Source organism: Eublepharis macularius, chromosome 12 (genome assembly GCF_028583425.1).
Source record: "Eublepharis macularius isolate TG4126 chromosome 12, MPM_Emac_v1.0, whole genome shotgun sequence".
Taxonomy (NCBI): domain Eukaryota; kingdom Metazoa; phylum Chordata; class Lepidosauria; order Squamata; family Eublepharidae; genus Eublepharis; species Eublepharis macularius.
The window spans coordinates 35,349,901-35,374,828 of NC_072801.1; the positions used below are offsets into that span (position 1 = coordinate 35,349,901).

At 45.9% G+C, this 24,928-nt stretch overlaps 1 protein-coding gene across 1 annotated transcript in view; it reads left to right on the forward strand.

Moving 5' to 3' along the window:
* The window catches only part of C1QL1 (complement C1q like 1), a 35,742-nt gene extending 12,038 nt beyond the window's left edge, over positions 1–23,704 (forward strand). Inside the window, exon 2 of the mRNA XM_054995031.1 lies at positions 22,961–23,704. Within this exon, the coding sequence (XP_054851006.1) occupies positions 22,961–23,140 (180 nt within the window). The 3' untranslated portion in view covers positions 23,141–23,704. The remainder of the gene's footprint in view (positions 1–22,960) is intronic.
* The last annotated feature ends 1,224 nt before the right edge of the window (positions 23,705–24,928 follow it).

Genomic DNA, 24,928 nt, shown 5'->3' on the forward strand with positions numbered 1-24,928 from the left:
AATTGTATACAAATCACAATAAATCAATGCTAGTACCAATAATGTATAAACTGTAATAATTCTTTCTCACATCAATCATAATAGTTCATTCTCATATACAATCAATAATGTCAATAAATATCATCTGAACACACAGTCGTGAAGTCCTTAGTTCACAGGCATAATCAGACCGTCTGTCTCCAACCGAGCCTCCCTGTGGCCATGCAGTCTATCTTTCCTCAGAGATAGAAATTCAAGAATTCAAAATTTGGCAATTATTCCATGGACGTTGAAAATCATGGCCAAGCCATGAACTGTTTCATGAACTGGCAGGAGGAAGTGAACATCATGAAACAAGTGGACACTACCAGTTGCTTGTAAGGCGGCAGAGAACCCTATGGTTTTCTGAGACATCTTGTACTCCACCTCACAACTTTCTACCATCTCAAAAGTTTGGACTGTCCACAGTTCCAGTCTCAAGACTTCAACCTCCTTATTTTCTAATCGGGATCTCCAACCTCTGGGTTGCTTGGCCATGATTTTCAACGTCCATGGAATAATTGCCAAATTTTGAATTCTTGAATTTCTATCTCTGAGGAAAGATAGACTGCATGGCCACAGGGAGGCTCGGTTGGAGACAGACGGTCTGATTACGCCTGTGAACTAAGGACTTCATGACTGTGTATTCAGATGATATTTATTGACATTATTGATTGTAAATGAGAATGAACTATTATGATTGATGTGAGAAAGAATTATTACAGTTTATACATTATTGGTACTAGCATTGATTTATTGTGATTTATGTACAATTGATAAGGGTTCCTTGTTGTGATCAACTCTTCTTACAGTCCTTTTCTCTATCAGCAGAAGAACTTCCTAAGTGTTGGTTATTAAAAAGCTGATTGAGCAGAGTGCCTCTGGACCTGGGCAGAGTGCTTTCTCCCAAGAGGAAGAATGTTTTCATGTTTAACAAAATAATCTTAAGGAGTACCACATGCATTCTTGAAACACGGGATGCATTTTGGTGTGTGTCTAGAACGAGAATCTTCCTCTTCTGTGTCAAAAGCAAACTTGAAACAATTCAGGAAATTGCTCTTCAGTTCATTTATTAAATGTGTGGAATTTCCCTGGGCCACTGGGAAGCGTGAATTCCCACACATTCATGCAAGTAGCAAAGACATTAGCACACTTTGTTTCTGTCCTCACCACACCATACCCACTGGTTTTACCATATCTTGGCAAGTGGCTGGGCCAGTAATAGACTGGCTGGCAAACCTCATCTATGGGGGAATTATATGGCCTATGATAGGGGCCAGGGCTTGGTCAAGGATCTTTTGTAGGATTGGCAACCTTTTTTACTGGCCTTTAATAGCAACAATATGTAGACTTATCAGGGGATGTTCCTTGCAGCTTGCTGCAGAATGCCCCGCTGACCTGCAAGTGCTGTTCCACTTTCCACCCACTGAGTAGTTTGAAACACTCAGCAGGTGTCCTGAGTCTTTGCATGCAGATCTAGTTGCAGCTAAAGGCAGAGGAGCACTCTCGGCTGGGTTTCTTGCTGGTTAGTTGGCAATCCTAGAATTACAATTTTCTCGTAAAGAGTCAGTTTCCTGGGACACCACACTTGCCCACACCCTGTCCAGAATCCCAGTCTGCCTCTGAAGGGCCTTTCCCTTTGGGTTCCTGAGCAATGAAAGCTAGAAGCCGGGTTGCCTCCCCCACGCCTTTATCAAGTGACTGGCAGGAGGGACGTCAACATTCTGCCTGCTGGGGAGATGGAGCAAAGAGGAAAAGCTTACCTTTGTTGTATTTCTGCCTGAGAAACCCGTTCAAGGCAGGAGAAGGGGCATCTCGTATTCCACGCTGGCTCCTGCATGTTTGAGTGGGACTGGTGGAGTCTTCTGTGCTTCCATTCCCTAAACAAAGAGCCCTCTGGGAGGGCCCTGGGCCCATTTGTTCTCCTTTCCCCCAACCCTTTCCTGCAGTACTAACCGAACCCTAATCCCACGGAGAGAATTCGGAGGTGGTTAAAGGATATTTTTAGAAGGGACATTTATTTGCAGGGCCCAGTACCTCCCAGGGTGCCTCCTCTTTCTGCAATTTGTGCTGAACATCAGCTTCTCCCCCCTTTCCCCCTACTCTCCAGACTAAAACCAGTTTGCAGGTCAAGGCTAACTTCTTAGTTCAAAGTGCGCAGAGCAAGTGCAATGCCACGTTCATCGTGGAGTGTGTTCCTTTGATGAAGCCTGGTGCAATGCCAATTCAAATGGGGGTTAGCCCAAAAGGCCCTCCACAAGCAGCACTTGATGCAAGCATCTGCTTGCTCACTGCCAGGCACTCAGCCACAAGTCAACCCACACGATGTGCAATAAGCTGAGAGCAGGCGCATGGCAGAGGAGGGGCTTGCAGATGAAATGGCTCCAGGTCACTCAAGTGAGTGACCCATGCCTCTGGCTACCAAGATTGGGCAACACCCCCCCACACACACACACACTTTTCTGTGCTGGGAAGCATCACTTTACAGGGCCAGCCCAAGATTCCCCACCATCTATGTCTTACATGTTGAGCAATGTGATGGCTGCCCAGGATATTTTGTGTCATTTCCCTTTTGTATCGGACACTTATTTTTGTTCCTTCCTTTACAACTATTTCTGGGCCCTAGGTGGCCAATAGGGATCTTTTTAGGTGAGTAGCTGTGTTGGTCTGCAGTAGAACAGCAGGATTTGAGTCCAGTGGCACCTTTGAGACCAACAAAATGTTCAGGATATGAGCCTTCAAGAGTCAGTGCTTCCTTCTTCAGATACAGTGGGGATCTGAATCCTTTTGATTCTTTGCGTCCCCTGGGAAAGTGGGGGATATTCCCTAGGAGATGAATTGCCAAACTGCCTTAGCGACCTTCTCCAACAATGTCAGCTGTGCTTCAAAGCAGACCTGATTCTGCAAATGAGCTCCTGGTAAGTTTTTCCCATTGAAAAGTAAGCACATGGGGTCTTGTTTCCAGTTGGGACTGTGGTGCCAGGAGAGGAAGGGTTCCCTCCCCCAGCAATGTTCTGTTCTGAATCCACGCCGCCGCCCCCCCCCCCGCCACACACACACAAGCTGCAGTTTCCTCCACTGGGAAACTAAGACTTGTTGAAGGAACTAATGACACTAGTGGGACAAAGAGTAGCTCTGCTGGGCCATTTCAGGTTGGGAAAATGGTGCAGGGAGGAAGGCTTAAACTTCCCTCTTCTTCATTGAACTTGTGTACTTGTTCTATAGGGAGTCCCCAATCTGGCCTGCTACCTCTATTAATGGCCTAGCAATGAGGTTGTGTAGCAGCAAATGACCAGTTAGAGGTTCTGAGTTCAAATTTCAACTTGGCAATGAATTCACTACTTCAAACAGAGGAATTTCAAAGAGGAATTTCAAAGGGAGATTAGAAAGAGAGACTGCTGAATTGCAAGTGATAATGAAGCTCAAGACTATGCGTCCACCTGGACTGAATCGAGAGAAATGATTCCTGTCTCCTTATCAATGTTAATTTCTCTACACCCACTACCCCTCTGCATACCCCACCCTATTCAATCATGCCTGCCTTTGTCATTCACCAGCTGTTATCATTCGGCTTCTGTAATCACTCCATTCTCCAAGATATAAGGACAGATGGACTCACATTCTAGCTGTATCTGAGGAAGTGAGCTGTGGCTCCTGTAAGCACATACCCTATCGCTAATTTTTTTAGTCTTATAGGTGCTACTGGACTCTTGCTCTTTTCAGTACTCCGAAGTATCTCATGTACTCAGCTTCCATATGTGGCTTACCTTACAAGATTGTTGTAAAAATTTCTATGGCAGTATCCTCAATGTGCAGGTTCTCTGGTTTGCATCCATTGTTGCTGCAAATGCAGTGGCTTCGGCAATGTGTCTTCCACACTTGAATTTTCTGAGCATATTATCAGCACATCGTTGCTGTTGTTTGCCCTGCTGAACTGCCCAGAAGGCAGTTTGAGGGCTTTACTTAAAAATCGATGATTGCTGCAGTGCTATAGCTCTAGAGCCATCACCAGGGTTTTTGTCTGCAAGGGGCTGGTGAAGAAAAATGGCATTGATGTGGGAGGGACCTTTGAAAATGTGTGGCTTTCTGTCCATACCATAATGTTCCTGGACTGTACTCTTTCCAAAAAGGTTGGAGAAAAGCAAGTTTGGAAAAGAGTGCACAGAGGACAGGGAAAGGACAACTGGAGCACAACTGGAGCATCACATTGTTCAGATGCTAAAAACAAAGAAGTGATCCAGTTCAGAAGCCAAAACTGGAAAAAAAACTCCATGTGGAAGCTGCCTAAGGCAATGCATGGGAAACACTGTGAGGATCCAGAGAAAGCATTTTCCCCAACGCTTCTTAGAGTTCAGGATCACTGGAGGGCAAAAGATGCTAAAATTGTGCTGTGGAAGGGGAGCCTGGTATAGCATGGCATTGCACCCGGAAGAGCCACTTATGAGGGCTTCCATTACGGTGGCTTTGCTTCTTCCAGGATCAGCGAAGCCGCCTGTCCCTGGTCACCCTGGATGAAAGATGCACAATCGTTATGGTCGTAAATCAGCCGTGGCAGTTCAGGGCCGCCAACGTCCCATGTAATTGCTGTCTACCAGTGATCAGAGTTATTCTGGTCTCTGGAGAGAAATAACTCACCTCTCGGTGACTGTGATCCTTCTCTTGAACTATTCCAGCAACTCTCTGCTGCCTGAAGGGTTCTGACAGCAAGCGCAAGTAAGCCCAGCTCAAGGAGCAGCAATCCCAAGCAGAAAAGCAAGATTTGGGTCCAGTAGCACCTTAGGGACCAACTAGATTTCCAGGCATGAGCTGTCGGGAGTCAAAGCTCCCTTTGTCAAACACATAGAGTGGAAAAAAGGAGGCGTCTTTAAAGTTCAGGCAGAGGGTGGGAGGGGTATTGCAAATTAGATTGTCAGGAAGCTAGCTATAATGCATATTGTAATTAGCTTGATAGAACACGGGTGTGAAGTGTATAAAATAAATGGAGTGTGCAGAATAAATGGACATAAATCTGATATCAAAAATCACAACATTCAAAAACCTGTGAGAGAACATTTTAACCTGCCAGGCCACTGAATTGCTAAACTAAGAGTAGAAGTTTCTCAAGCAGAGAAACTTCAAAGGAAAATTACAATGTGAGATTGCTGAAATGTAGTTAATTTGCAAATCTGGAACAATGGAGCCCCCAGGGTTGAACCAGGACATAGGATTTTTCTTGCATTACAGATGCTAATTTTACACACTTCATGCCCATGTTCTATCAAGCTAATTACAACATGTATTATAACTAGCATCCTGACTGTCTAATTTACAATACCCCTCTCATCCTCTGCTTAAACTTTAAAGACTCCTATCTTTTTCTATTCTATGTGTCTGATGAAGGGAGCTCAGACTCTCGAAAGCTCACACCCTGGAAATCTATTTGGTCTCTAAGGTGTGATTGGACCCAAATTTTGCTCTTCTACTTCAGAACAACATGGCAACCCACCTGAATCCTAAGCAGATATACTCAGAAATAAATCCCACTGAGTTCAAGTGGACTTACTCCCTAGCCCAGGTGATGCTGTGGACATCAAGCTAGCCATGGGCTTGGCTGACTTAAGTTTTAAGTCTTGCATCTGCAATGTGACCACAGGCAATTTTTCTAACTCAATTGGAGGGAGGGGGTAAGTCTGCGTTCCTAGTTATTGAAGCTAGTAGACTTCATGGGCAAGAAATCAGGAGGGAAACTACTGGTTTGAGTAAGTTCACACTGGATGTTATTGTCCACAATCCAGCTGAGGTCCCATGTCTTGGGACAGGGGATAAGTATTTCCATAAAGAGAGGCATCCAGCGGCCATTCAATGGGCCTGGGAGACCACTGCATTGCAAACTAAAGTCTGCAGCTGATGAGTGTCAGTGGGCCCACAGAAGACTGCTTGCACGTAGAGATCTCCCTTGGTGGACTGGGGCCATTGCCTTTCCATTTGCCCTAAGGAGCCACTGCCAGTCAGGGTAGACAATACTGACCATGATAAATGAATGGCCTGACTAAGGATAAGGCAGCTTCATGTGTTCAAAGATCAAAATGGTATGAATCATGTAGGCTGTTAGCCACAAAACAACTCTCCTTCCGCAAGGCTACTGGCAGGGCAGAGTTAATGCAACATCTTCTGAGTTAGGCAAAAGAGTCTGTTTTCCCAAGGGGCAATTCTGGACCCCTGCAATGCCCACACTGACCAGGTGTCCATTTACTCCGGACGTGCCAATCAGAGAGTCATCCAGAGGGGAACTAGTTTCTACACACCAGCTCCCATGACTCCAACTACAGACCAAACTACATAGTCCTGGCCACTGCAGTATATGGCATGCCAAGGAAAAGAGCATAGCAGACAGGGGCCTGTAAATTGAACGTCTCCAGAGGACTTGAGCAAGTTCATTGCAGAGAAACGCAGCCAAAATCCTCTGGGAGAAAACCCTTTCCTGAATGACAAATATGGTGATCTAATGAATCCAAATGGGAGTAAAACCACCTGCCAGCAAATTATTGGGATGCAACTCGATGCCTCTTGCAGCATTTTACCAGTGACGAAGCATTGCAATCTGGATATATCATACTACAGATGTATATTGATTTTATATAAGTTTATCTCTTATGCCCCTCCCCTTCAGGATCCTGGGAACTGCTCTTTGGTGAAGGTGCTGAAAATTCTGCCCTCTATAGATCGGCAATATCCACCGTACTTAGGAGGAAGTGAATTTAAATCTGTATCATGTAGGCAGCTTTGTCACAATTCCCCAGCATGGCAAAAAGTCTGTCTTAAGAGAAAAGGTTGAGATCTCCTCTAGCATCTAACAACTGCACAATTATTAGACAAGGTGTTGGCTGGAAAGGCCCTGGCATCCTTGTCCTTGTCCTAGCCCACTTCATGGGACCCTGGCCCTCCCAATGTGCAGGCAGTCCTTGGACTGAAGAGGAAGGGCTTGGGAGCTCACAAGGCCAGGCAGTCTGAGGTTTCCATACAGAATGCACGTGCAGTCTTGCCAAATGCCCCTACGAGAACGGTGCAAGCCACTGCCACCATTAAGGGACGGTATTCCATGGGATACTGTAGCATGCAAACATTTATGTTACCAGCACCCAACATTCAACCCAGTGTGCATACCTCACCAGAAAGGCACATGTCACTCTTAGCAGCAAATTGCAATCCACACACAAGTGCATTTACTTACTTACTTATGGCCCACCTTTCTCACTGAGACTCAAGGCGGATTACACAATGTGAGTGTAGTACAGTCAGTATCAATGACAATTTCATAAACAACGCCATAGGGTAATAAACACAAGTTTACAAAGACATAACATTAGCAAGAATCCAATACAGAGTTGAAGAAATGCTGAAACAGAACATAAGCAATTCTAGGGCTGACTTAGAAGCACATATTTAAAGCAACAGATAGTATGTAAGACAACATAGTGATGAAGTCTATGGTTCCTAACTCATCAATGGAGCATCTGAGACCCCTCCCTACAATACAAAAGCCTTTTTGAATAATTCAGTTTTGCATCGTTTGTGGAAAGCTAGGAGAGTGAGGGCTCTCCTGACCTCCTCAGGCAGGCTGTTCCACAGGGTAGGGGCCACTACAGAGAAAGCTTGTGTACGGGCTGCTGTTGATTTCACCCATGTGCAGAGTGGCACCTGCAGGAGACTTTGTTCAGATGAGTGAAGTTGCTGTGGAGGAACACAGGGAGGGAGGTGGTCCTGTAGGTATGCAGGACCAAGACTGTGAAGAGTTTTATATGTGATAACCAATACCTTGAACTGAGCACGGTAACTGATAGGTAGCCAATGGAGTGACTGCAGAATAGGAGTGACCCATTTAGGACCCAGAATTGTGTGTCTGAGAATTCCCCCTGCCCCAGCTTTTTACCCATCATTTCTAACAACTGTTTGCATGTAAGGTGCTGACAGATCACAGCTGACTTACGGCAACCCCGTAGAGTTTTCAAGGCAAGAGACAAACAGAGGTAGTTTGCCATTGTCTGCCTCTGTGTAGCAACCCTTAGTGATCTCCTATCCAAGTCCAAACCAGGGCCAGCCATACTTCTAAGATTTGACAAGAACAGGCTAACCAGGTCAGAGACAACTGACTAGGAGATTAACATTCTAACTGGCCCCATAAGATTGTGGCTGACAAGCAGCCTTGCAGAACTGGCCTGAGACATTTTACTGCTCTGCTCATCTGATCAGAAAGCTACCCCTCCCGAAGCAACCTCTGCAGCATAAGGAAATCCTGGAGGCACAGCTCTTGAGTGGCAAGCTGCTTTATTGGTGCCCCCAGAAACAGTGTTCCTTACCTCAAGGGGCTGCTTGCTTTGCGATTTGACTAACACCTGGATAGAGGTCTCCCCTGCACTACTTGGAGACAGGCTGTGGGCCATTAGTATTCTTTTCTGGTGATGCTAGGCGACGCTCGCATGCTGGTGGAGTACGGATTTGGCCCTCCGACTGTCAATATCACTTTGAGTCTATTGTGCTTGCTTGACGGTAATTTGCCACCTCTAGCAACAAATCTATCTCTCCTGAGGAACTGTACAGGAGCAGCAGCCGCACACAGAGGATCGAAACAGTGACAGCGAGACAGACTCTGCCCCAGCATTTCTAGGTCAGCAGCCTTATTCGTGGCTGAGTATCTAGTATGCTTACAAAAAGGAGAGTATCTGAGCTGGTTTGTTTCTTTTCATAAGATGGTTTAATTAGGATGTTTCTCTGATCGCGTGAATTTGCTTACACAGATCAAGCCTTTTTTACATGAACAAATCCCGCAATCGTGTGGTATGAAAGCTTATGCCACAAAACATTTGTTCATCTTTCAAGTGACAGAAGTTTCACTGTTCTTTTTACTTCTGTACTCTGCATTAATTAATTTGGAGCCGCCAGGCACCCTACTGAAAATTGCTAAAGCAGCCTATACTCCCCATTGGCAAATTGTGGGTCTTGACTTTTGACAGTAGCCAAGAGATCATCAGCAAAGCTGACATTTCAATTCCAAAATATATGTTGTCAGCTTTCAAAGTACTAAATTCACAGCCTGCAGTTTGTTTTAAAATTTAGATAGTTTTTCAGTGCCAAAGCCAGGTGTTTAGGAATTCCAATACATTCCGACTCAGGCGAGCCCGTGCATCCGCCTCCAACGGTTGGTTCGTGCCTGCTCAGAGAGGTGTGTCAGCCTTGTGACATTCAGAATCTCCCTGCCTCTGTCCTATTTATTTTGTACCACGACAAAAACTGATGTATTAGAAATGTAACACATTTCTTATATTTGGGGACTGCCCAATGGTAAACATGGAAGGTCTTAAAGCCTATGAAACTCTTTGGAGAAAATCTTTGGGTTTTTCTGTAACATTCAAATTTGAGGGTCCAAAAGTCTTCCATCGAGATCCCTAATTTGTACTAGATGTTAGGGGCAAAATGTAAGTTTTCAGGATTGAAATTTGGAATTCCTTTCTGGGAAATTTTGTCTAATTCCATTTGGCTTTTAAATTGCTCTTTCTTGACATTTATTTCAGTTTCGTGTTTATTGTAGGGTGTATTTATGATGAATTATATAACTCTTTTTGGCATTCAAGGTAAATAATCTTTCTTTCCCCCTTTTAATTCTCAAAGCCAACCTGGTGACAGTCAGGAATTTGCCACACAGTGAGTTTGCTTCGGTGCTCTCCGCACTTCCCCAAGCCATGAGAAGTACTGCAGGCAATACTGTGGGATTCAGTTTCTTTTGGATGAGAGCACCAAGACTAATGAAGATCTTTGTTGGATTTGCTTTATTTCAAATATACAAACAGAGCACAGCAGAATCAAATATGCTCTTGAAGCCAGCAGCAAAGCTGCTTGGCCCTACACCACATTGCCAGAGAACAGCTGCTGCACTCCTTCCCAAGGCTGCCCTCCACCCTCCTTAACTGTAGTTCAACTGTCTGCAAATCTGGTTCTAGATTAGTTCTTGGACGATTTTTGCTGAAGTCCTTGACCATTCACCTAGTGCTCAGTACAGACATCCGCTTTGCGGATGAATTTGATCTTGGACTGTTCGTATCTAAACCCAACCAGGACTTATTTCAAGGGAGGGATGGGCACAAGAACTAGAGACAGGCATGAACCAAAATACGAACCAAAGTTCGGCACAAACCGAGCCAGTTCGTGGTTTGTGAACCGGCAGTTTGTCAGAGCCCATTTCTGATGAAATGCCATGAATTTTAAGCCAGTTTGTTTGGTTTGTTTTTCGGTTCATCGCTGTGGACAGTTTGGCGCTGATCAATCAGTTTCCTAGGCAACGAGAGATGGACTTTCTGCAGACCTGCTGACCCAAAGTGACGATTTGCTGGCCTGGAAGTGCCGTTTTCATGAGTCAAACAAACCGGTTCACAAACCGGGGCAGGTTCGTGCAAGTTCATGGTTTGGGGTTCGTGAAATGTGACGAACCATGAACTGCAGGGTTGGGTTTTTTTTCCAGTTCATGCCCATCTCTAACAAGAACCTATTATGAAAGTGGAAACCAAATGAGCTAATTGTCGCAATCTGAGCTATGTCCCGTTTGCACATGTCAGCTCATCACAATTACTTCTGACATTCAGGAAGGGGTCAGAAGCCTTCTGATCTGACAGTTATTTTTGCATCTGATTGTTTGGTTTCAAATCCTGGGTGGTGGGTAGGGCTGGGCCAGCAACAGGACACAATGACTTGACAAGTGTGACATGTATGTGAACAGGATCTTGGGGCCATTTCTGTCTTGTGCTTAGTGTTTCTACCTTCTGCCAATCACTCCACCATCTCACGGACTTTGAGAGGGTTTTCTGGTCCTGTGTTTCCCTAGTTGCCAGAGCTTTTCCTAATCTGGAGCAACTCACACACTAATCAAGTAGAATGGCATCTGCTAGCAGAATGGCTGAGCAATAGAGGGACAGAGGCTATTGCTGTCCTCCTGCACATAGACAGGAGGCAGGACCAACCAGCCCTCCTGCCTTGCAGAGGACAGAGAGAAATTCATTTATACAATCTAGAAAGATTGCAGGACTATTGCAGGGTGAAGGTGGGAGGCTTTGGTGCAATCTAGTGATAGGCAAGAAAGACAGCCCCACAAGGGTGTGTGTGCATTATTATTCATTGATTTATTTCAGGAGTCCTCAGCTTGACACCTGTGGGCACTAAGCTGCCTGCCAACAACATTCCTGGTGCCCACCAAAAGTGGGTGGGGCCAGGTAGGGTGTTTGTCCAGCAGGGTTTCTGATTGGCCATTAGAAATCTGATTAGCTGTACAGAAAACATTGCCATCATAGTACTAGTATCTTCACTGTGTGACTGAAAGTAAAGTGTGTAGGCAAGAAAATATTCTTCAAGAACATGCTCATTTTAAAAGGCATATAGTTAAACATAGCTTCTGCCTGACATGTTGAAAAGTTACTATTAGAGTTATGCATGGCCATGACCTTTTGTTGTTGATTCTGCCTGCTGTGGTGGCTGTTTTGTGGTTGGCTACAACATTGTGTAGTTGCACTCACCACCTTGTGTCAGAATCCCAAAGGTGCCCATGGGCTCAGAATATTTATTTAATGTATGTATAGACAAATTATGTTTACCAGGCAAATAGAAGCACAGGCAAAGACAAGGAGGTTCTAAACAATAAAACTTAAACAATATGAGATAGATCAGTGACAAGGAAGGGTCAAATCTAAGACAGAACTGTGGGCTAGGACCTGGCTGGTGGTTGTGTGAGCCCAGGAGGGGATGTTAGTTGCCTTTTGTGCCCCTAATGCCTGAGAGCAAGCGGAGCCTGTATGGTTCTCACAGTGGTGCCCTGAGAGCCAAACTACACGAGACAAATTACACGTGTATGACACATGAATGCACTTACACGCATTTCCCCTTTGCTTTCCTATTCACTCGCACAATGCGGCTACACTGCACTAGATCCCATGCTCAGATTGGCACATTTCTTCCCCATTCTTCCCAGACAAGAGATGGTATCCCATGATGCACCTTCTCTTCACACATGCTCAAACCATCTGCAGCTTTTCTGAGAGGGAGACTTGTTTACTCAATTGGATGTATTGGGGAAAAAACACGCCGGGTTTCCTGGGGGCGGGGCTGAAAACAGGGGTTTCACACCTCTGCTAAGATCTTGCAGCTCAGCCTGCCAGGAAGGAGGGGCATCTATGCAAAGGGGGGTAGGCAGTCCTCACGTCGGAAGCCACAGCAGCATTTCTTGCTGTCAGACAGAACCAACTCTTTCCTGCCTGTTTGTCCTCAGCCACCTCCAATCTCCATTATTATCTGTGGGGGAAACTATGGGGGCTATCCAGGTGGATGGAGGTGGCATTTTGCAAAATAAATCTACAAAATTTTCAGGGGACCAACTGCTAACTGTCCTCTAAAGACTCCCCAAATTTTAGGGAGATTGGACCTTGGGTAGCCATTTTAGGCCCCCCCAAATAAAATGCCATCAGCCACCCTGTTTTTTTAATATTGTGAAGAGAAAATGACAGGAACTGGGGAAACACATGGATCATGCCTTTCCTGGGGTCAATTCTCCCTGAAACGTGTGGGGTCTTTAGGGGACAGATAGGACTAGCTCCCCTGCAAATTTGGTGGGTTTTGCTTGTAAAATGCCACCCCTACCCCCCTAGATAGCTCCCCTAGTTTTCCCCACAGGGAATAATGGAGCTTGAAGGTGTCTTGCTCAGATGCTTAATTGTGTTGCCATGATCTTTCTTCCCACCTCCTCCTTATCCCGACTGAAGACGCTACATGAAGACGAGGAAGAGGAAGTTAAGAGGGAAGGAGGGTGCAGGAAGGAGGAGTAGGGAGGCGGCGGCATCAACGAGAAAATGGGAGAATTTTAAAACTTGTCAGATTAAAAACAAAACAGTTTGAGTATAAGCCGGGTCTAAGGGCAAAAAGAGGGGAGAGGGAAGTGGAAGCCACTCAAAATCGATGCTGAGCAATGGCAACTTCCTGATTATGACTATGGACACTCGCAACCACGACTACACCAGTTACCCGACACGTACACGGACTAGGGCCACAAGACACGTGCTCATCAGGGGTAAAATGGACATGGGCAGATAGGAACAGACATGATTCTAGACACTTGCATGACCTCGTGTAATTCATCTCGTCCAGTTTGGCTCAGAGAACCATACGGGCTCTGTTTTCCCATATCAGGCTGTGATATGGGAAATCAACTGAAATGGAGGAAAAAGATAAAAGAAACAGAGTGCAACAATAGGAGGTTGGGGTTTAATACCCCTACTTCCCCATTCTGGTTGGAAAGCTTTCTCACGTGCCAACAGGGTTGCCTGAAATTTGTGAAACAGGATCCCTTGGGTGAGGGGACAATCCTAATTGTTGTGGGCGAGCGGTTGGGAATTAGAGCAGGGAATGTGTTTCCCATGACAACTATTAGACTGATTTCCTCTGATATGTAGTTTCCGATTTCTTTCTTTCTTTCTTTCTTTCTTTCTTTCTTTCTTTCTTTCTTTCTTTCGTTCGTTCGTTCGTTCGTTCGTTCGTTCGTTCGTTCTTTCTTTCTTTCTTTCTTTCTTTCTTTCTTTCTTTCTTTCTTTCTTTCTTTCTTTCTTTCTTTCTTTCTTTCTTTCTTTAGAACCTATTTGGAAAGTGCCCATCTCAGGTTTCATTTACGTTACTTAACAATAAAAGAGCAGATATGTGGTGCTAGGGAGGGGGGGGGCATAACTCTCTTATTGTACTACTTCCCTGATTAAAATTGACTTCCCAAAAAGCAGAAGTGAATGTCTTGGCTCCCCATTAGCTCAGGGCCTCAGGCTCAAAGGGGGCTTCAGAGTTCGACACTTGTTATTTTGGCATTTGATAAGCTTCCCAACTTGTCTTCATAAGCATAACGTGTCATCATTTTTTATTATAGTACAGAAGCCCAAACGCTGCAAGTAGCCTGAGCCTCTTTGTACCTGTTGAGGGCCTGCTGGAGCTAAAAGCAGCCCCCCAGGGGACCATTTTCAATTGGAGTAACAGGTATTTGTGGAAGGGATAAAAAACCCTTCCCTAGCACTCTAGTCCTGATATATACATTGCAAGCTGAAGATTCCTGTCTTTTAACTTTGACAATTTGGCTCTCAGACTTCTAGGATATGAGAACAGGAGTTGCGTCAGGGGTCACATCCAGACTCTGTTCCAAATTTTGAATCCAGCCTTTTGCTACAACTGACCCTCAAGCCCATTTCCCTGACTCTCACCTTGGAAAGAAATCGCCCTAGTAGGAGGCCCATTCTGAAGCAGCCATTTATCTTCACTAGTTAGAGGATAATGTCATAACTGGCTCTGTGCTGTGACAAGGCAGCTCCTTAATGAGGGGAGATAAATGGCCCCGGTGACTGCCACTGGGTTTGAACTAGCAAGATTGTTGGGGAGGGGCAGGAGGAAGAAATAGTTTCGATGGGAAGTGCAGAAATATATTAGCTGCTGCATGGGAAAATGTCTGGATCTGTCCTGTATCCGCCCAAGGATCTAGTAACTTGAAGGTTGATCGTTCCTGCTGGTTCTCGGTGGGATTTTGAGAGCCTCCCCAGTGACTTTGAGGAGGCCCTGGTAGCTGGAATGATTTTATTTTTTTATTTATTTTCAATTTATATTCTGCCCTCCCCACATTTCCAGCGGGCTCAGGGCAGATTACAGAAACATATAGTTAAAATATGTAAAACGCTTATTATAAATTAGAAATCATAAAAACACAAAATTACCACACAATTTAAAATACATAGAAAATAGCAGCACAACTAACCCACCTAAATCATCTCCAGAGCCTCTTCATAGTAGAAAATGATCTGAATGGGGAGTATTTGTGGTGGGGAGGGCCCAATCCACCATCAACCGGCCAGGGGGGCTCTGCCTAGCCCAGCTCATATGCCTGGCGGAACAGCTCCATCTAACAGGCCCAGCGAAAGGATAGTAAGTCTTGCCAGGCCTTGGTCTCATCAGACAGATGGTTCCACCAGGCTGGGGCCAGGACCGAAAAGGCCCTTGCCCTGGTCGATGCCATAAACCAAGTTGCTCCTTGGCTCCCTGATCCTTAGTTTACTAGGGAGTTGGGCAATATGAAGCGGACTGGAAGACAACTAGAGTGATGCTAGCAGAAGACTGAGGATAAATCAGACACAGCACAGATGTGAGTGCTGGGTCTCCCCAAGGTGGCACAAAGGTGAGTGCTGGGTCCCCCCTCCCACTGGGAGGGTACCTGGCAACCCTAGGCAAAGGTGATAGCGCATGTGCTGGCAGACAGCTCAAGTGCTCCCTGGATGACACATCTGGCTTCGACCCATTTGCATCTGTTTTCGGGCCAAGGCTTGGTACTGAGATGGTTTTAGTTGCACTTGTGGATGACCTCCATTTAAAGTTGGACAGGGAACAGTCTTTTCTGTTGATCCTGCTAGATCTTTCAGCGGCCTTTGACACAATTAACCACTCCATTCTTATCCAAAAGCTTGAATATGAAATTGGTTTTAATAGACCTTTGGTGGTTTTGCTCATCTCTGTCCGAATGGACACAAAAGTGTCTCCACTGGAGACGTGGAATCAGTTGGGTGGGGTTTGTCTTGTGGAGTGCCACAGGGTCCTGTTCTTTCATCCATGCTCTTTAATATATTTAGGAGGCCACTGACTGAGATCATCTGGAGTTTTCGGGTTGAGTGTCATCAATATGCAGATACCACCCAGCTCTAAATTTCATTATCGAAGCCTCCAGATGAGTCTGTCTTGGTTCTGAACCAGTGCTTTGAGGCTATGGTAAGGTCTGTGCTCTGCACTATGCATCTCCCCCTTCCCCCCTACCCCACAATATCTAGAGTGCAATGTCAATTTCTCCTCTGCCCAGGGCAAAATTAACCAAACAGGCATCATGGGGGGAGGTGATGGGCAACCTTAATGCCCATCAACGCCTCCCAGACCTGCACAACTGCCAGCCAGGTCAGAGACTAGGCCCTGAGGCCCTGGCATCACCCCTTGGCTCCACCTGTGTGTCTGGCCAAGTACAACCTCCCTCCTCCCCCTGTCTTTTGTTTGGTTGCACAGTGAGATCTCTAGAGGTAGATGCTTGGACAAAAATGGTGTCCACTCTTGGTCTCACCCATGATGGCCCCACTCCAGTCTTTGGGACCATCCTTCTCCACCTTGCTGCCCAATTTAAGTGGGGGTGGCAGGGACTGTTCCTGGACCTGGCTGAAGGTGTTCTACCATTGAGCTATGGCCCCTCCTGAGGAGGGAACTGGACTCTGCCCTCCCCATGCCAACTCTAACCAATGCACTACACTGGGAGCGGCCAGAGAATGGCCATACCAGTGAAAGATGAGATGGTAGCAAGGGGCACACTTTTCAGGCTCATGTGGATAACGAAGCCCTCCTTCACCTTGGGTTTGCAAATATCCAATAACTGTGCCTCAGCAGGAGACATGAAGTCCTAATTAAGAGAGCTCTTGAGAAAGAAGCCGATCACATGGGGCTCGGTTCCTGAGTGGCAAAGGCGCCTGCCTTCTCGCTGTCTAACACCCACCAGGGAGGCCAGCGCTAGAGAGAAGTGTGTAAAAGGAGCGATCTGCTCTTGACACAGAAGCTGCCGCACCCTTGATTTACAGCCAGAAGGCGTGGGAACATGACAGCTAGAACAGAGTACGCCATGAGATGCGTGTAGATTTAGAAACGGAAGCAGAGGCAGGAGCCGGTGCAGCAGTGACTCCTTTCTCCGATGAGGAGCAAGTGGGTGCTCTCCACTGAAGGCACCAAAGAAGGAGAAGAGGGGAAGCAGCCTGTGGCCCAAGCACATTCAGACACAGATCCCAGAGCCAAGCACTAGGACCATACATGTGAAACGGCCTCTGGCCCAACTCTCGTCACATGCAACTTCAGGGGAAGTAACATTTCCAAGTGCTGCAGGCCTGGATTTGGATTAGGAGCGTGGCAGAGTGCGGGGGGGGGGGGGCGGGGGGGGAGGATTTAGCCTTCCTACCCATGTGATTTTCCCAAGCCAAAATAGCTGCAGGGTGTTGTTTTCCAACCTAACTTTTGTCACACATCTAAGTGATTGCTCTGATTGTTGAACTAATGGCTGAATTACACTTCTCCGAATGTGCTTTACTAATCCAGTGCTTTACCTGAATTAGTTCCCTTTGGAGGAGACTGTACCACTAACAACAAATAAGTCTCTAGCCCTTTCCATTGTGGAGCTATGCCTTTCCCCTTATATCTCCACAACTAAAGAGCTAGGAATTCAGAGGGCCTAGTAGACTGTCACAACACTCTACAGCAATATGTCAATTGTGTTTTTTAAAAAGCTAAAAGAAAGTTTCTGGTGGCTTGACAGGGAGGGTCATGATAGCCCTGTGGACTGAGACAAGGAAAGTTTTGTTTGTTTGCCTGCCTGCTTGCTTGCTTGCTTTGTGTGTGTGTGTGTGTGTTTGTTTAATAGTCTGCCGTTCTCAGTGAGACTCAAGGCAGATATCATAGAGTAACTCAATATGAACTACAGCTGAAACACCCCATAAGCAATGCAATAGGTTATACCAACAGTCAGCACACAGTAGTATAGTCTGCAGTCCTTCTCCCTTTTACAAAGTATCTCTGTGAACCATTTTGATACAGTACAGCCCTCCTACCTGTGTAAAAAAGCCCTCTTGATACATTCAGTTTTACATAGTTAGCCTAGATAGTGTGGGGGAAACTGCCATGTGGATGCTTCTCTGCCACTGCAAATACTTTTGCCATTTGCGGTGGCAATGAAATCTGCATGGAGAGTTGTTGCTGCGTGGAAACGGCTCTTCCAGGCATGCTCTAGTGCCTTCAGGGGCAGCCTGGTCGGCAGAAATGAGCAGGTGAAGCTTTTCATAGCCCAGAGATAAAAAAAACAGGATCACTGGCTAATGGCTGCTGATGTTCAAAATAGAAGAGTGGGGGCAGTTTTCAAAAGTTAGTAACCCACCTTAAAACTACATGTAACAGTGGACAGGTTGATTTCTGAAACGGAGGAAAAATATACCGCCCAGGTAGCTACTGACGAGATTTTGACAGAATCAGGAAATGGGGTGGGGGTGGGGTGGAGAAGGAAGCTGAGCTTGACTGCGGTATTTCCCAGTCACATGGTGAAGGGGCATATGGTTCACAAAGACCCCTCACTGTGCTGAGGCACGCTTCTACCAAGTCAGCAGCCTGCAGGCAATTTAAGGAGGAAAAATCCACCTTTATCCCTATCTTCCTGCTTCTGCAAAGTTTTCATATTCACAGTAAAGCCACCGCTCTTTGCATGCTTCCACCCCCTCACACACCATTATTTGGCACACAAGACCAGCCCCAACTCCACCTCACCTTAAATTCCAGCCTCTTCTGCCCGTAGGAAGGGTGATGTGCAGGCCACCCTCCACCTTGCACATTTCTGCGGGGCACATGGTTCCCAGGTCAGCTTTCTGGTTCTACACACCAAGTGACTAGTAGTGTATATGTGTGTGTGTGTGTGTGTTGCCCTCAAGTCCTAGCTGACTCATGGTGACCCCTGGCAGGGTTTTCATGGCAAGAGACTATGGGCCAAGCTACACATGACGAATGACACTTGAACGGCAAGTGGATTGAGTGGAGGGCAAGTGAACAGGGAGAAATACACTTGCCATTCAAGTGTGATTCGTCATGTGTAGCTTGGCCCTAAGAGAGGCAGTTTGCCATTGTCTGGCTCTGCAACCATGGTTTGGAGGTCTCCCATCCAAGTACTAACCAAGGCCAACCCTGCTTAGCTTTTGAGATCTGACAAGATTAGATTCATCTGGGCTATCCAGGTCAGGGCTGGATAAGTATAAACCATACTGGATTAGTATAAACCATGAAATGGGCCTTTGCACAGATTCTTTAGTCCATTTGTATTCCATCCTTTTTCTGAGGAAGGGAGCTCTGACTCTCAGAAGTTCATACTCTGGAAATCTAGTTGGTCTTTAAGGTGTTACTGGATCCAAATCTTGTTCTTACACCACATTGGTAAGCATATTAAAAGCACAAATCCCTTTCCTAAAATGAAATGTTTGACCTGTGCTGATAGCATGTTTACAATCACTATCACTTATCTTAAAATATAAAATGCTTTCCCCTACTGAATCTTTAAGCTATCCAAAGGCAGAGAATAGTAAAACTTGCTACAGATTTCATCCTGCCTTACTGAAAATCTGTTTGCATCTGTGCCCTACAGAAATGTGAAATGTTGTCCCTATCTGCTGGTCATGCAAAGGAACCTTTGGGGACAAGCACCCCATTAGCACTCAGCCATTGCTGGCATCCAGCAGATGTCACAGCGCGAGTCCTTGGCTATGCATTCCTGCCGAACCGCCCAGCTGGGAGCTCCTTTCTGGCAAGCTATTGATCAGAGAGTCAAACCATTATGTAAAACCAGGATACAGTTTTAGTTCACTGGGAAATAAAATTCTCTTTTGCTCCATTGTGGGTGTCATATAGTTATCAAAGGCACAGATGACCTCCCCCCTCCTCAAAAGGCTGGAAAAACAGTTGAAAATTGGCTGGTGTTGGCAACAGTAAATTTGTAACTCTACTTCAGCAATATTGTATTTTACTACCTTAAGCTGGTTCCCCATAACTGACATACAGAGAAGAATCTTGTTTCTTTAAAAGGAAAATAACATTAAGCTGAGAACATTTTCTGAGGGATGCAGTTGATTCTGGGCACGTCCTGCAGCCAGCAGCCCAGTCACTGCCATAAAGATTTCTAGTATGCAAAAGTTAAGCCCTCTGCATCTCTTTCTACAGAGCCCGTGACTCTGTTGGGGATGGATGTTTTGTTGTTATTTTTAACCTCGGTGATCTTCCCTCTTGTTGATCTTCAACAAAAATAGGCAGAGACCCTGTGGCCGATAAGCCTTCTGCCACAATGAATATTCTGCACAAAAGGAGCTTCTGCTTTTAACCACAGACAAATCCTACCATGTACCTCTGTAAGCAGGGATCGGATACTTCTCTCCCAGAGGTGTCCAGGTATCCAGTTGTAATTAAAAGCAAACAGACATAATTGCAGTACGACCTATAGAGAACAAGGGCCTGCTTTCATATCCACTTCAGAGGGCTCTAGCTGTGGGGAAATAAAGCCCTTCTGTTATGGTCCCTAGCCCATACATGTGCAGCCCGATTTCAAGGTCTAGAGGTAGTGGGTCAAAGGGGGAGCAGTCCATTAGCAGCCCAGTTTATGCCTGAATAACGTTGATCAGAGTAGAGTTGTTAAGAAGAATTCTCTTAATTCCTCTTTCCTGAACATCTCCCTGAAATCCAGCAACCCATGTCTATTAATCTTTTTAGGAATTTGAGTCACTGTTGAATTAATTCCGCTTTTGTAAAGAGGAAGATTTGATTACATCTCAGTATTCTAACCACTACACAACACTGTCTCTGATAGCTCAGGGAAGTTCTTAAACCCTCCTCCTGGTTATATAAAGGACAGAATCTTTTCCATCCCCCTTCTCACTGCTGCCCTTTCCCCCAGCAGCTTATACCGATCTCTTCTTCTCCATTTAATCACAACAACCCTGTGAGGCTGGTTAGGCTGAAAGTGCCTGACTGACCCAAGGTCACTCCAGTGGCTTCCGTGGCAGAGGTGGGAGTCAACCAGTTCATCGTCCTAACCTCTACACCACACATTCTCACAACAACCCTGAGAGGTAGGTAAGACCGAAAGGGCTGATGGGCATGTAGACTACCACCATGGGGTATAAACAGAAACGACACTATCACATGGTTTAAAAAAAAAAACCAGAAGTCCCAAATAAATTAATGAGAAATCAAAGAGAATTCCTCTTTTGGAAGAGCAAAAGAGAATACAAGGAAGAGATTACTATATCTAAAAAACAAAAATTTGAAAAAAGAAATTCTGCCCCCATCCCATAACAACTCTAGATCAGAGTTAGGAGCCAAGCCAGAGACAGCAGCATTATAGACCGGGGGGGGGGGATAATGGCTTCCAATGCCACCTGAACCTACAGTGCCATCCTATGGCCATTTGCTGTGATGGCACTGCCAGCCAGCAGTGCCCTTCTATGCTATCCCAGTAGTGCGGACAGAGGGTATGCTGCTTCTGAGTCCCAGAACTGGAGACAGCCTGGACAACATCTTTCAACCAATAATCACTCCACTGTGTGTAGGACTGTAGCTTTCCAGCATCATGAGTAAAACAAGCAATCATACATATCATTTATGTACTTTCAGATGGTCACAGCACTTCACACACATCATCTCGGCCGCTCAGCGCAGACTTCACAAGATCCTTGTAGCCAGTATTACTGAGCCCCCAATTGGGGCTGCCTGGCTGAATATGCCTCAGACCCCACCTGTTGATTTCACGGGCAAGGCAAGATTCAAACTAGAGACTGTGATGTTTGGTCTTGCTAGAGGTCAGCTGCTGCACTGCTACAGAGCAGGCTGTTTGCAGAAGCCAGGAATCTCTAGGCACAGTGACCCCCTTCCCTTCCTCGTGGCCTACAGATACTGCAAAATGCATTCTGAGGTATTTTGCTGTCCTGTCTCTGGTTCTCTGACTTTTAGCACTAGCAAAATGGCTGTTATGGGGATGGGTAGGCATAGGTGCAAAAAAAAAAAAGCAGGCGGGGGGGGGCAGATATTGCAGGGAAGTCTGCAAATGTGCACACCCACACACATGCAGACACCATGGCTGGATCATTTGCAGGGTGAGGCAAACTCCGGTGGAGGTAAGTTTCGCATGTGATGGTGTTTAAGATGCCAGATATATGGGCAGGCTGTGTGGTTTGCTCTTGTTATAGGTCAACTGTTTGCCTTTCCCCACTTACATGGGAGAAAGTCAAGAACTATAACTCAAGGGCTTGTATCCTAGCTTCCCATGCAGCCAAAATGAAAGCTTCCTTTTGGCCGAAGGAGCCTCTTCTTCCAACAGAAGTGGCTCTTCTGCTGGTGGAAGAGCCACTTGCATTCAAGAGAGGCTCCTTGGGCCTGAAGAAGGTCCCCAGCTTAAGTCAGTGGAATAATACAAGCAAGGACAGTAATGTGGAAAGTAAATCTGACCCTTGCCCCTGGGGACCCCCAATTTCTTGGGGGGAAGCAAAGCTTTCTTATCTCTCAGTAGTCACTTGAAATGCATGCCATTTTATTTTTCTAATGAAAGGTAAATGGGAGCCAATGAAAACAGCACTGGGGTGGCCATTTGATTTACCGGGAAATTGCCCAGTGGGCCAAGGCTGTAAGAGCCAGTCAGCTCGGCCATTTTCACTTCCTAGTTCCCTCTTGATTGAGAACTAAGCCTGATCCTATCCCCGCCCCCCCCACACACCTCTTCATCCCCAGTTTCTACTTCTTGGTTATACTAGACTGTGACAAAGAGGTGGAACTAGCTGTGAAATCTATCTATACCTGGCTAACTCCTCTGGATCTATATCTGTTCATAAAGCCATATTTATAATTATCTATCTTAGTATAGGGCAGTGGCTGGACTAAAAATGGTCATGAAGCTCATTTGGTGACAATGCGCCAGACACTCTCTCCACCGAATGTACCTTGCAGGATTGTTGTAAGGCTAAAATGAGGTGAGCCACGTAGGCTACCCTGAACTTCTTGAGACGTAAGTGCAGTTAATAATCATTAGGCAGAGAGAACATCAGGTGACATCTGTGCTTTGGATGCTCGTGGTTCAAGCTCCACGTCAGCTGCCATCCTGGCTCTTTGCACTGAACAAATTGCTCTTGCCCTGCCTTTCCTCCAAAGAGGCAATGGGACTGGAGATTCCACACCCCCTTGCTGTGCTGTTTTCTGTCTACAACCCTTTCTCTTTCGTCACTGTCACTAATGGTTTTGCCCTTTCCCTCTTTGTTTTCTTCCCCTTCCCTCCCATCTGTCATGCTCTGCTACCCGCCTCTGCCCATTCCCGCCCCAGGTCAGGGCCAGCGCCATTGCTCAAGACGCAGATCAGAACTACGACTATGCCAGCAACAGCGTCATCCTACACCTGGATGCTGGTGACGAGGTGTTCATCAAGCTGGATGGAGGCAAAGCCCATGGGGGCAACAATAACAAATACAGCACCTTTTCAGGCTTCATCATCTACTCGGACTGAGGGCTGCCAGACCTCCAGCCCCCCTGGATTTCTAACAAGGCGAAGACAGCAGAGGAGTCCTCTCGGCGCCCCTCCTCCCCTCTGCAATATCTTCGTTCAGGGCTGGGCTGTCCCACCGGGGCCGGAGATGTGGTTATTGGGTACCTGTCGCCCTTACCCCAAAGGGCCACCACCGTGGATGAACAATGGATGATTCAAGATAATCACCATTCCCATTTCTTTTGTCCCCAGGCATCTCCCAGAACATTCACTGGCCATGAAGCATTTCAAGGGGACAATTATTTATGGGAAGAGGGCAAAAGGATGCCAAGGCCTTGCTAAAAGGACTGGGGGAGGAATCTCAAGAACTGGTCATTTCACTGTCCTGTAGAACCCACTGTCATCTCTGTCCCATGGACTCGTTGACTCTTGAAGGGAAACTGGAGGGAGACATGTTAATGGGAGTTCCCTAAATCAGCACAACAAAATGCAAAAATGTCAGATTTGGCGTTCAGGGCAGATCTACCTCACAGGGTTGTTGTGAGGATAAAATGAGAAGGGGAGAGTGTTGTAAGCCACTTTGGGTCCTCATTGGGGAGAAAAGTGGGGTATAAATGAAGTAAATAAATATAATTAGGATTTCATGTCTGTGTGCCATTATGTACATTGGTGCTTTAATTCTGGAAAAACACGAGCTGTTTCAAATATGGAAAACTCATGTTCTGAAATGCAATTAATATCTACATTTTGAATTTTTTAAAATGTTGATGATGTCATCCCAGCATTGCAAAAGTGGTTTGACATTTTGGGTTTAGCTCAACTTCCCTTCAAGGGCATGGCCAACAGTTGTTTCAGAAGTTGCTGGTTGGTCATTGATTGCTATACTGGAGAAGTCAACACAGTCCCTTAATTATCCCAAAATCCGTAGGTAACCTCATTGGTCTATAGCAACATCAACACTCAAAATATCAGCCAACAGAATACAGCACACAGTTATCCCAGCACTCTGCTCAACCCTTGTTACTCATTCTAAACTTAGACAACAACACCTTAAATCGCAAGAACTCAGCCCTTCCCCCTGTGTACCTCCACAAGGTTTCCTTATTCCTTAAAGGGCATTGGAAACCCCACTTCCTCCTGAAAATGGACACCCGCCACTTCATAGTTGGTCAAAAGAGTGTTGACCCAAGACTAGTGTCTCCAGCATCCTTGAACAATGTTCTTGAGTGCATTCACACACACACACAGGTCTGTCATACCATATCCTCTTCTCCACTGACAAATGGATTCCTACATTCACCTCAACCATTCCACCATGTATATATATACAGTATATAAGTGTATATTCTTCAGATAGGTCCCATTATGGAAATGCTACATTTTCATCACAAGAAGAACCAATTGCACAAAAGAATTGCATCCATCCTGACCGCCTCCCACAGCATAGCCAACATTCATGGCCTATGGAATAACCGTCCTCCATTTTTCTCCAATCTTAACTTAGCATCTGGCAGTGGGATAATTTTGCGGGGTTTCCAGAGGGAGACCTGCAGGACAAGGTGGGGTGATTTTTATTACCAATGTCCAAGCAAAATCCATGATCTTAATAAGAACCGTAATCTTCTTTTAGTCTCTGTCTTTTCTTCCACTGTCTGATCCCATGTCGTTGGGGGCTTTGGCTCCTTGGCAGTGGAGAATGGGTCTTTTTCAGTCCTTGTGCCACATCTGGAAGAGGGGGAATGAAGATTTATGCACACGCATTCTTCAGAATTATAGCAAGGAAATCTCTGCATTGACCCTAATTTGTTC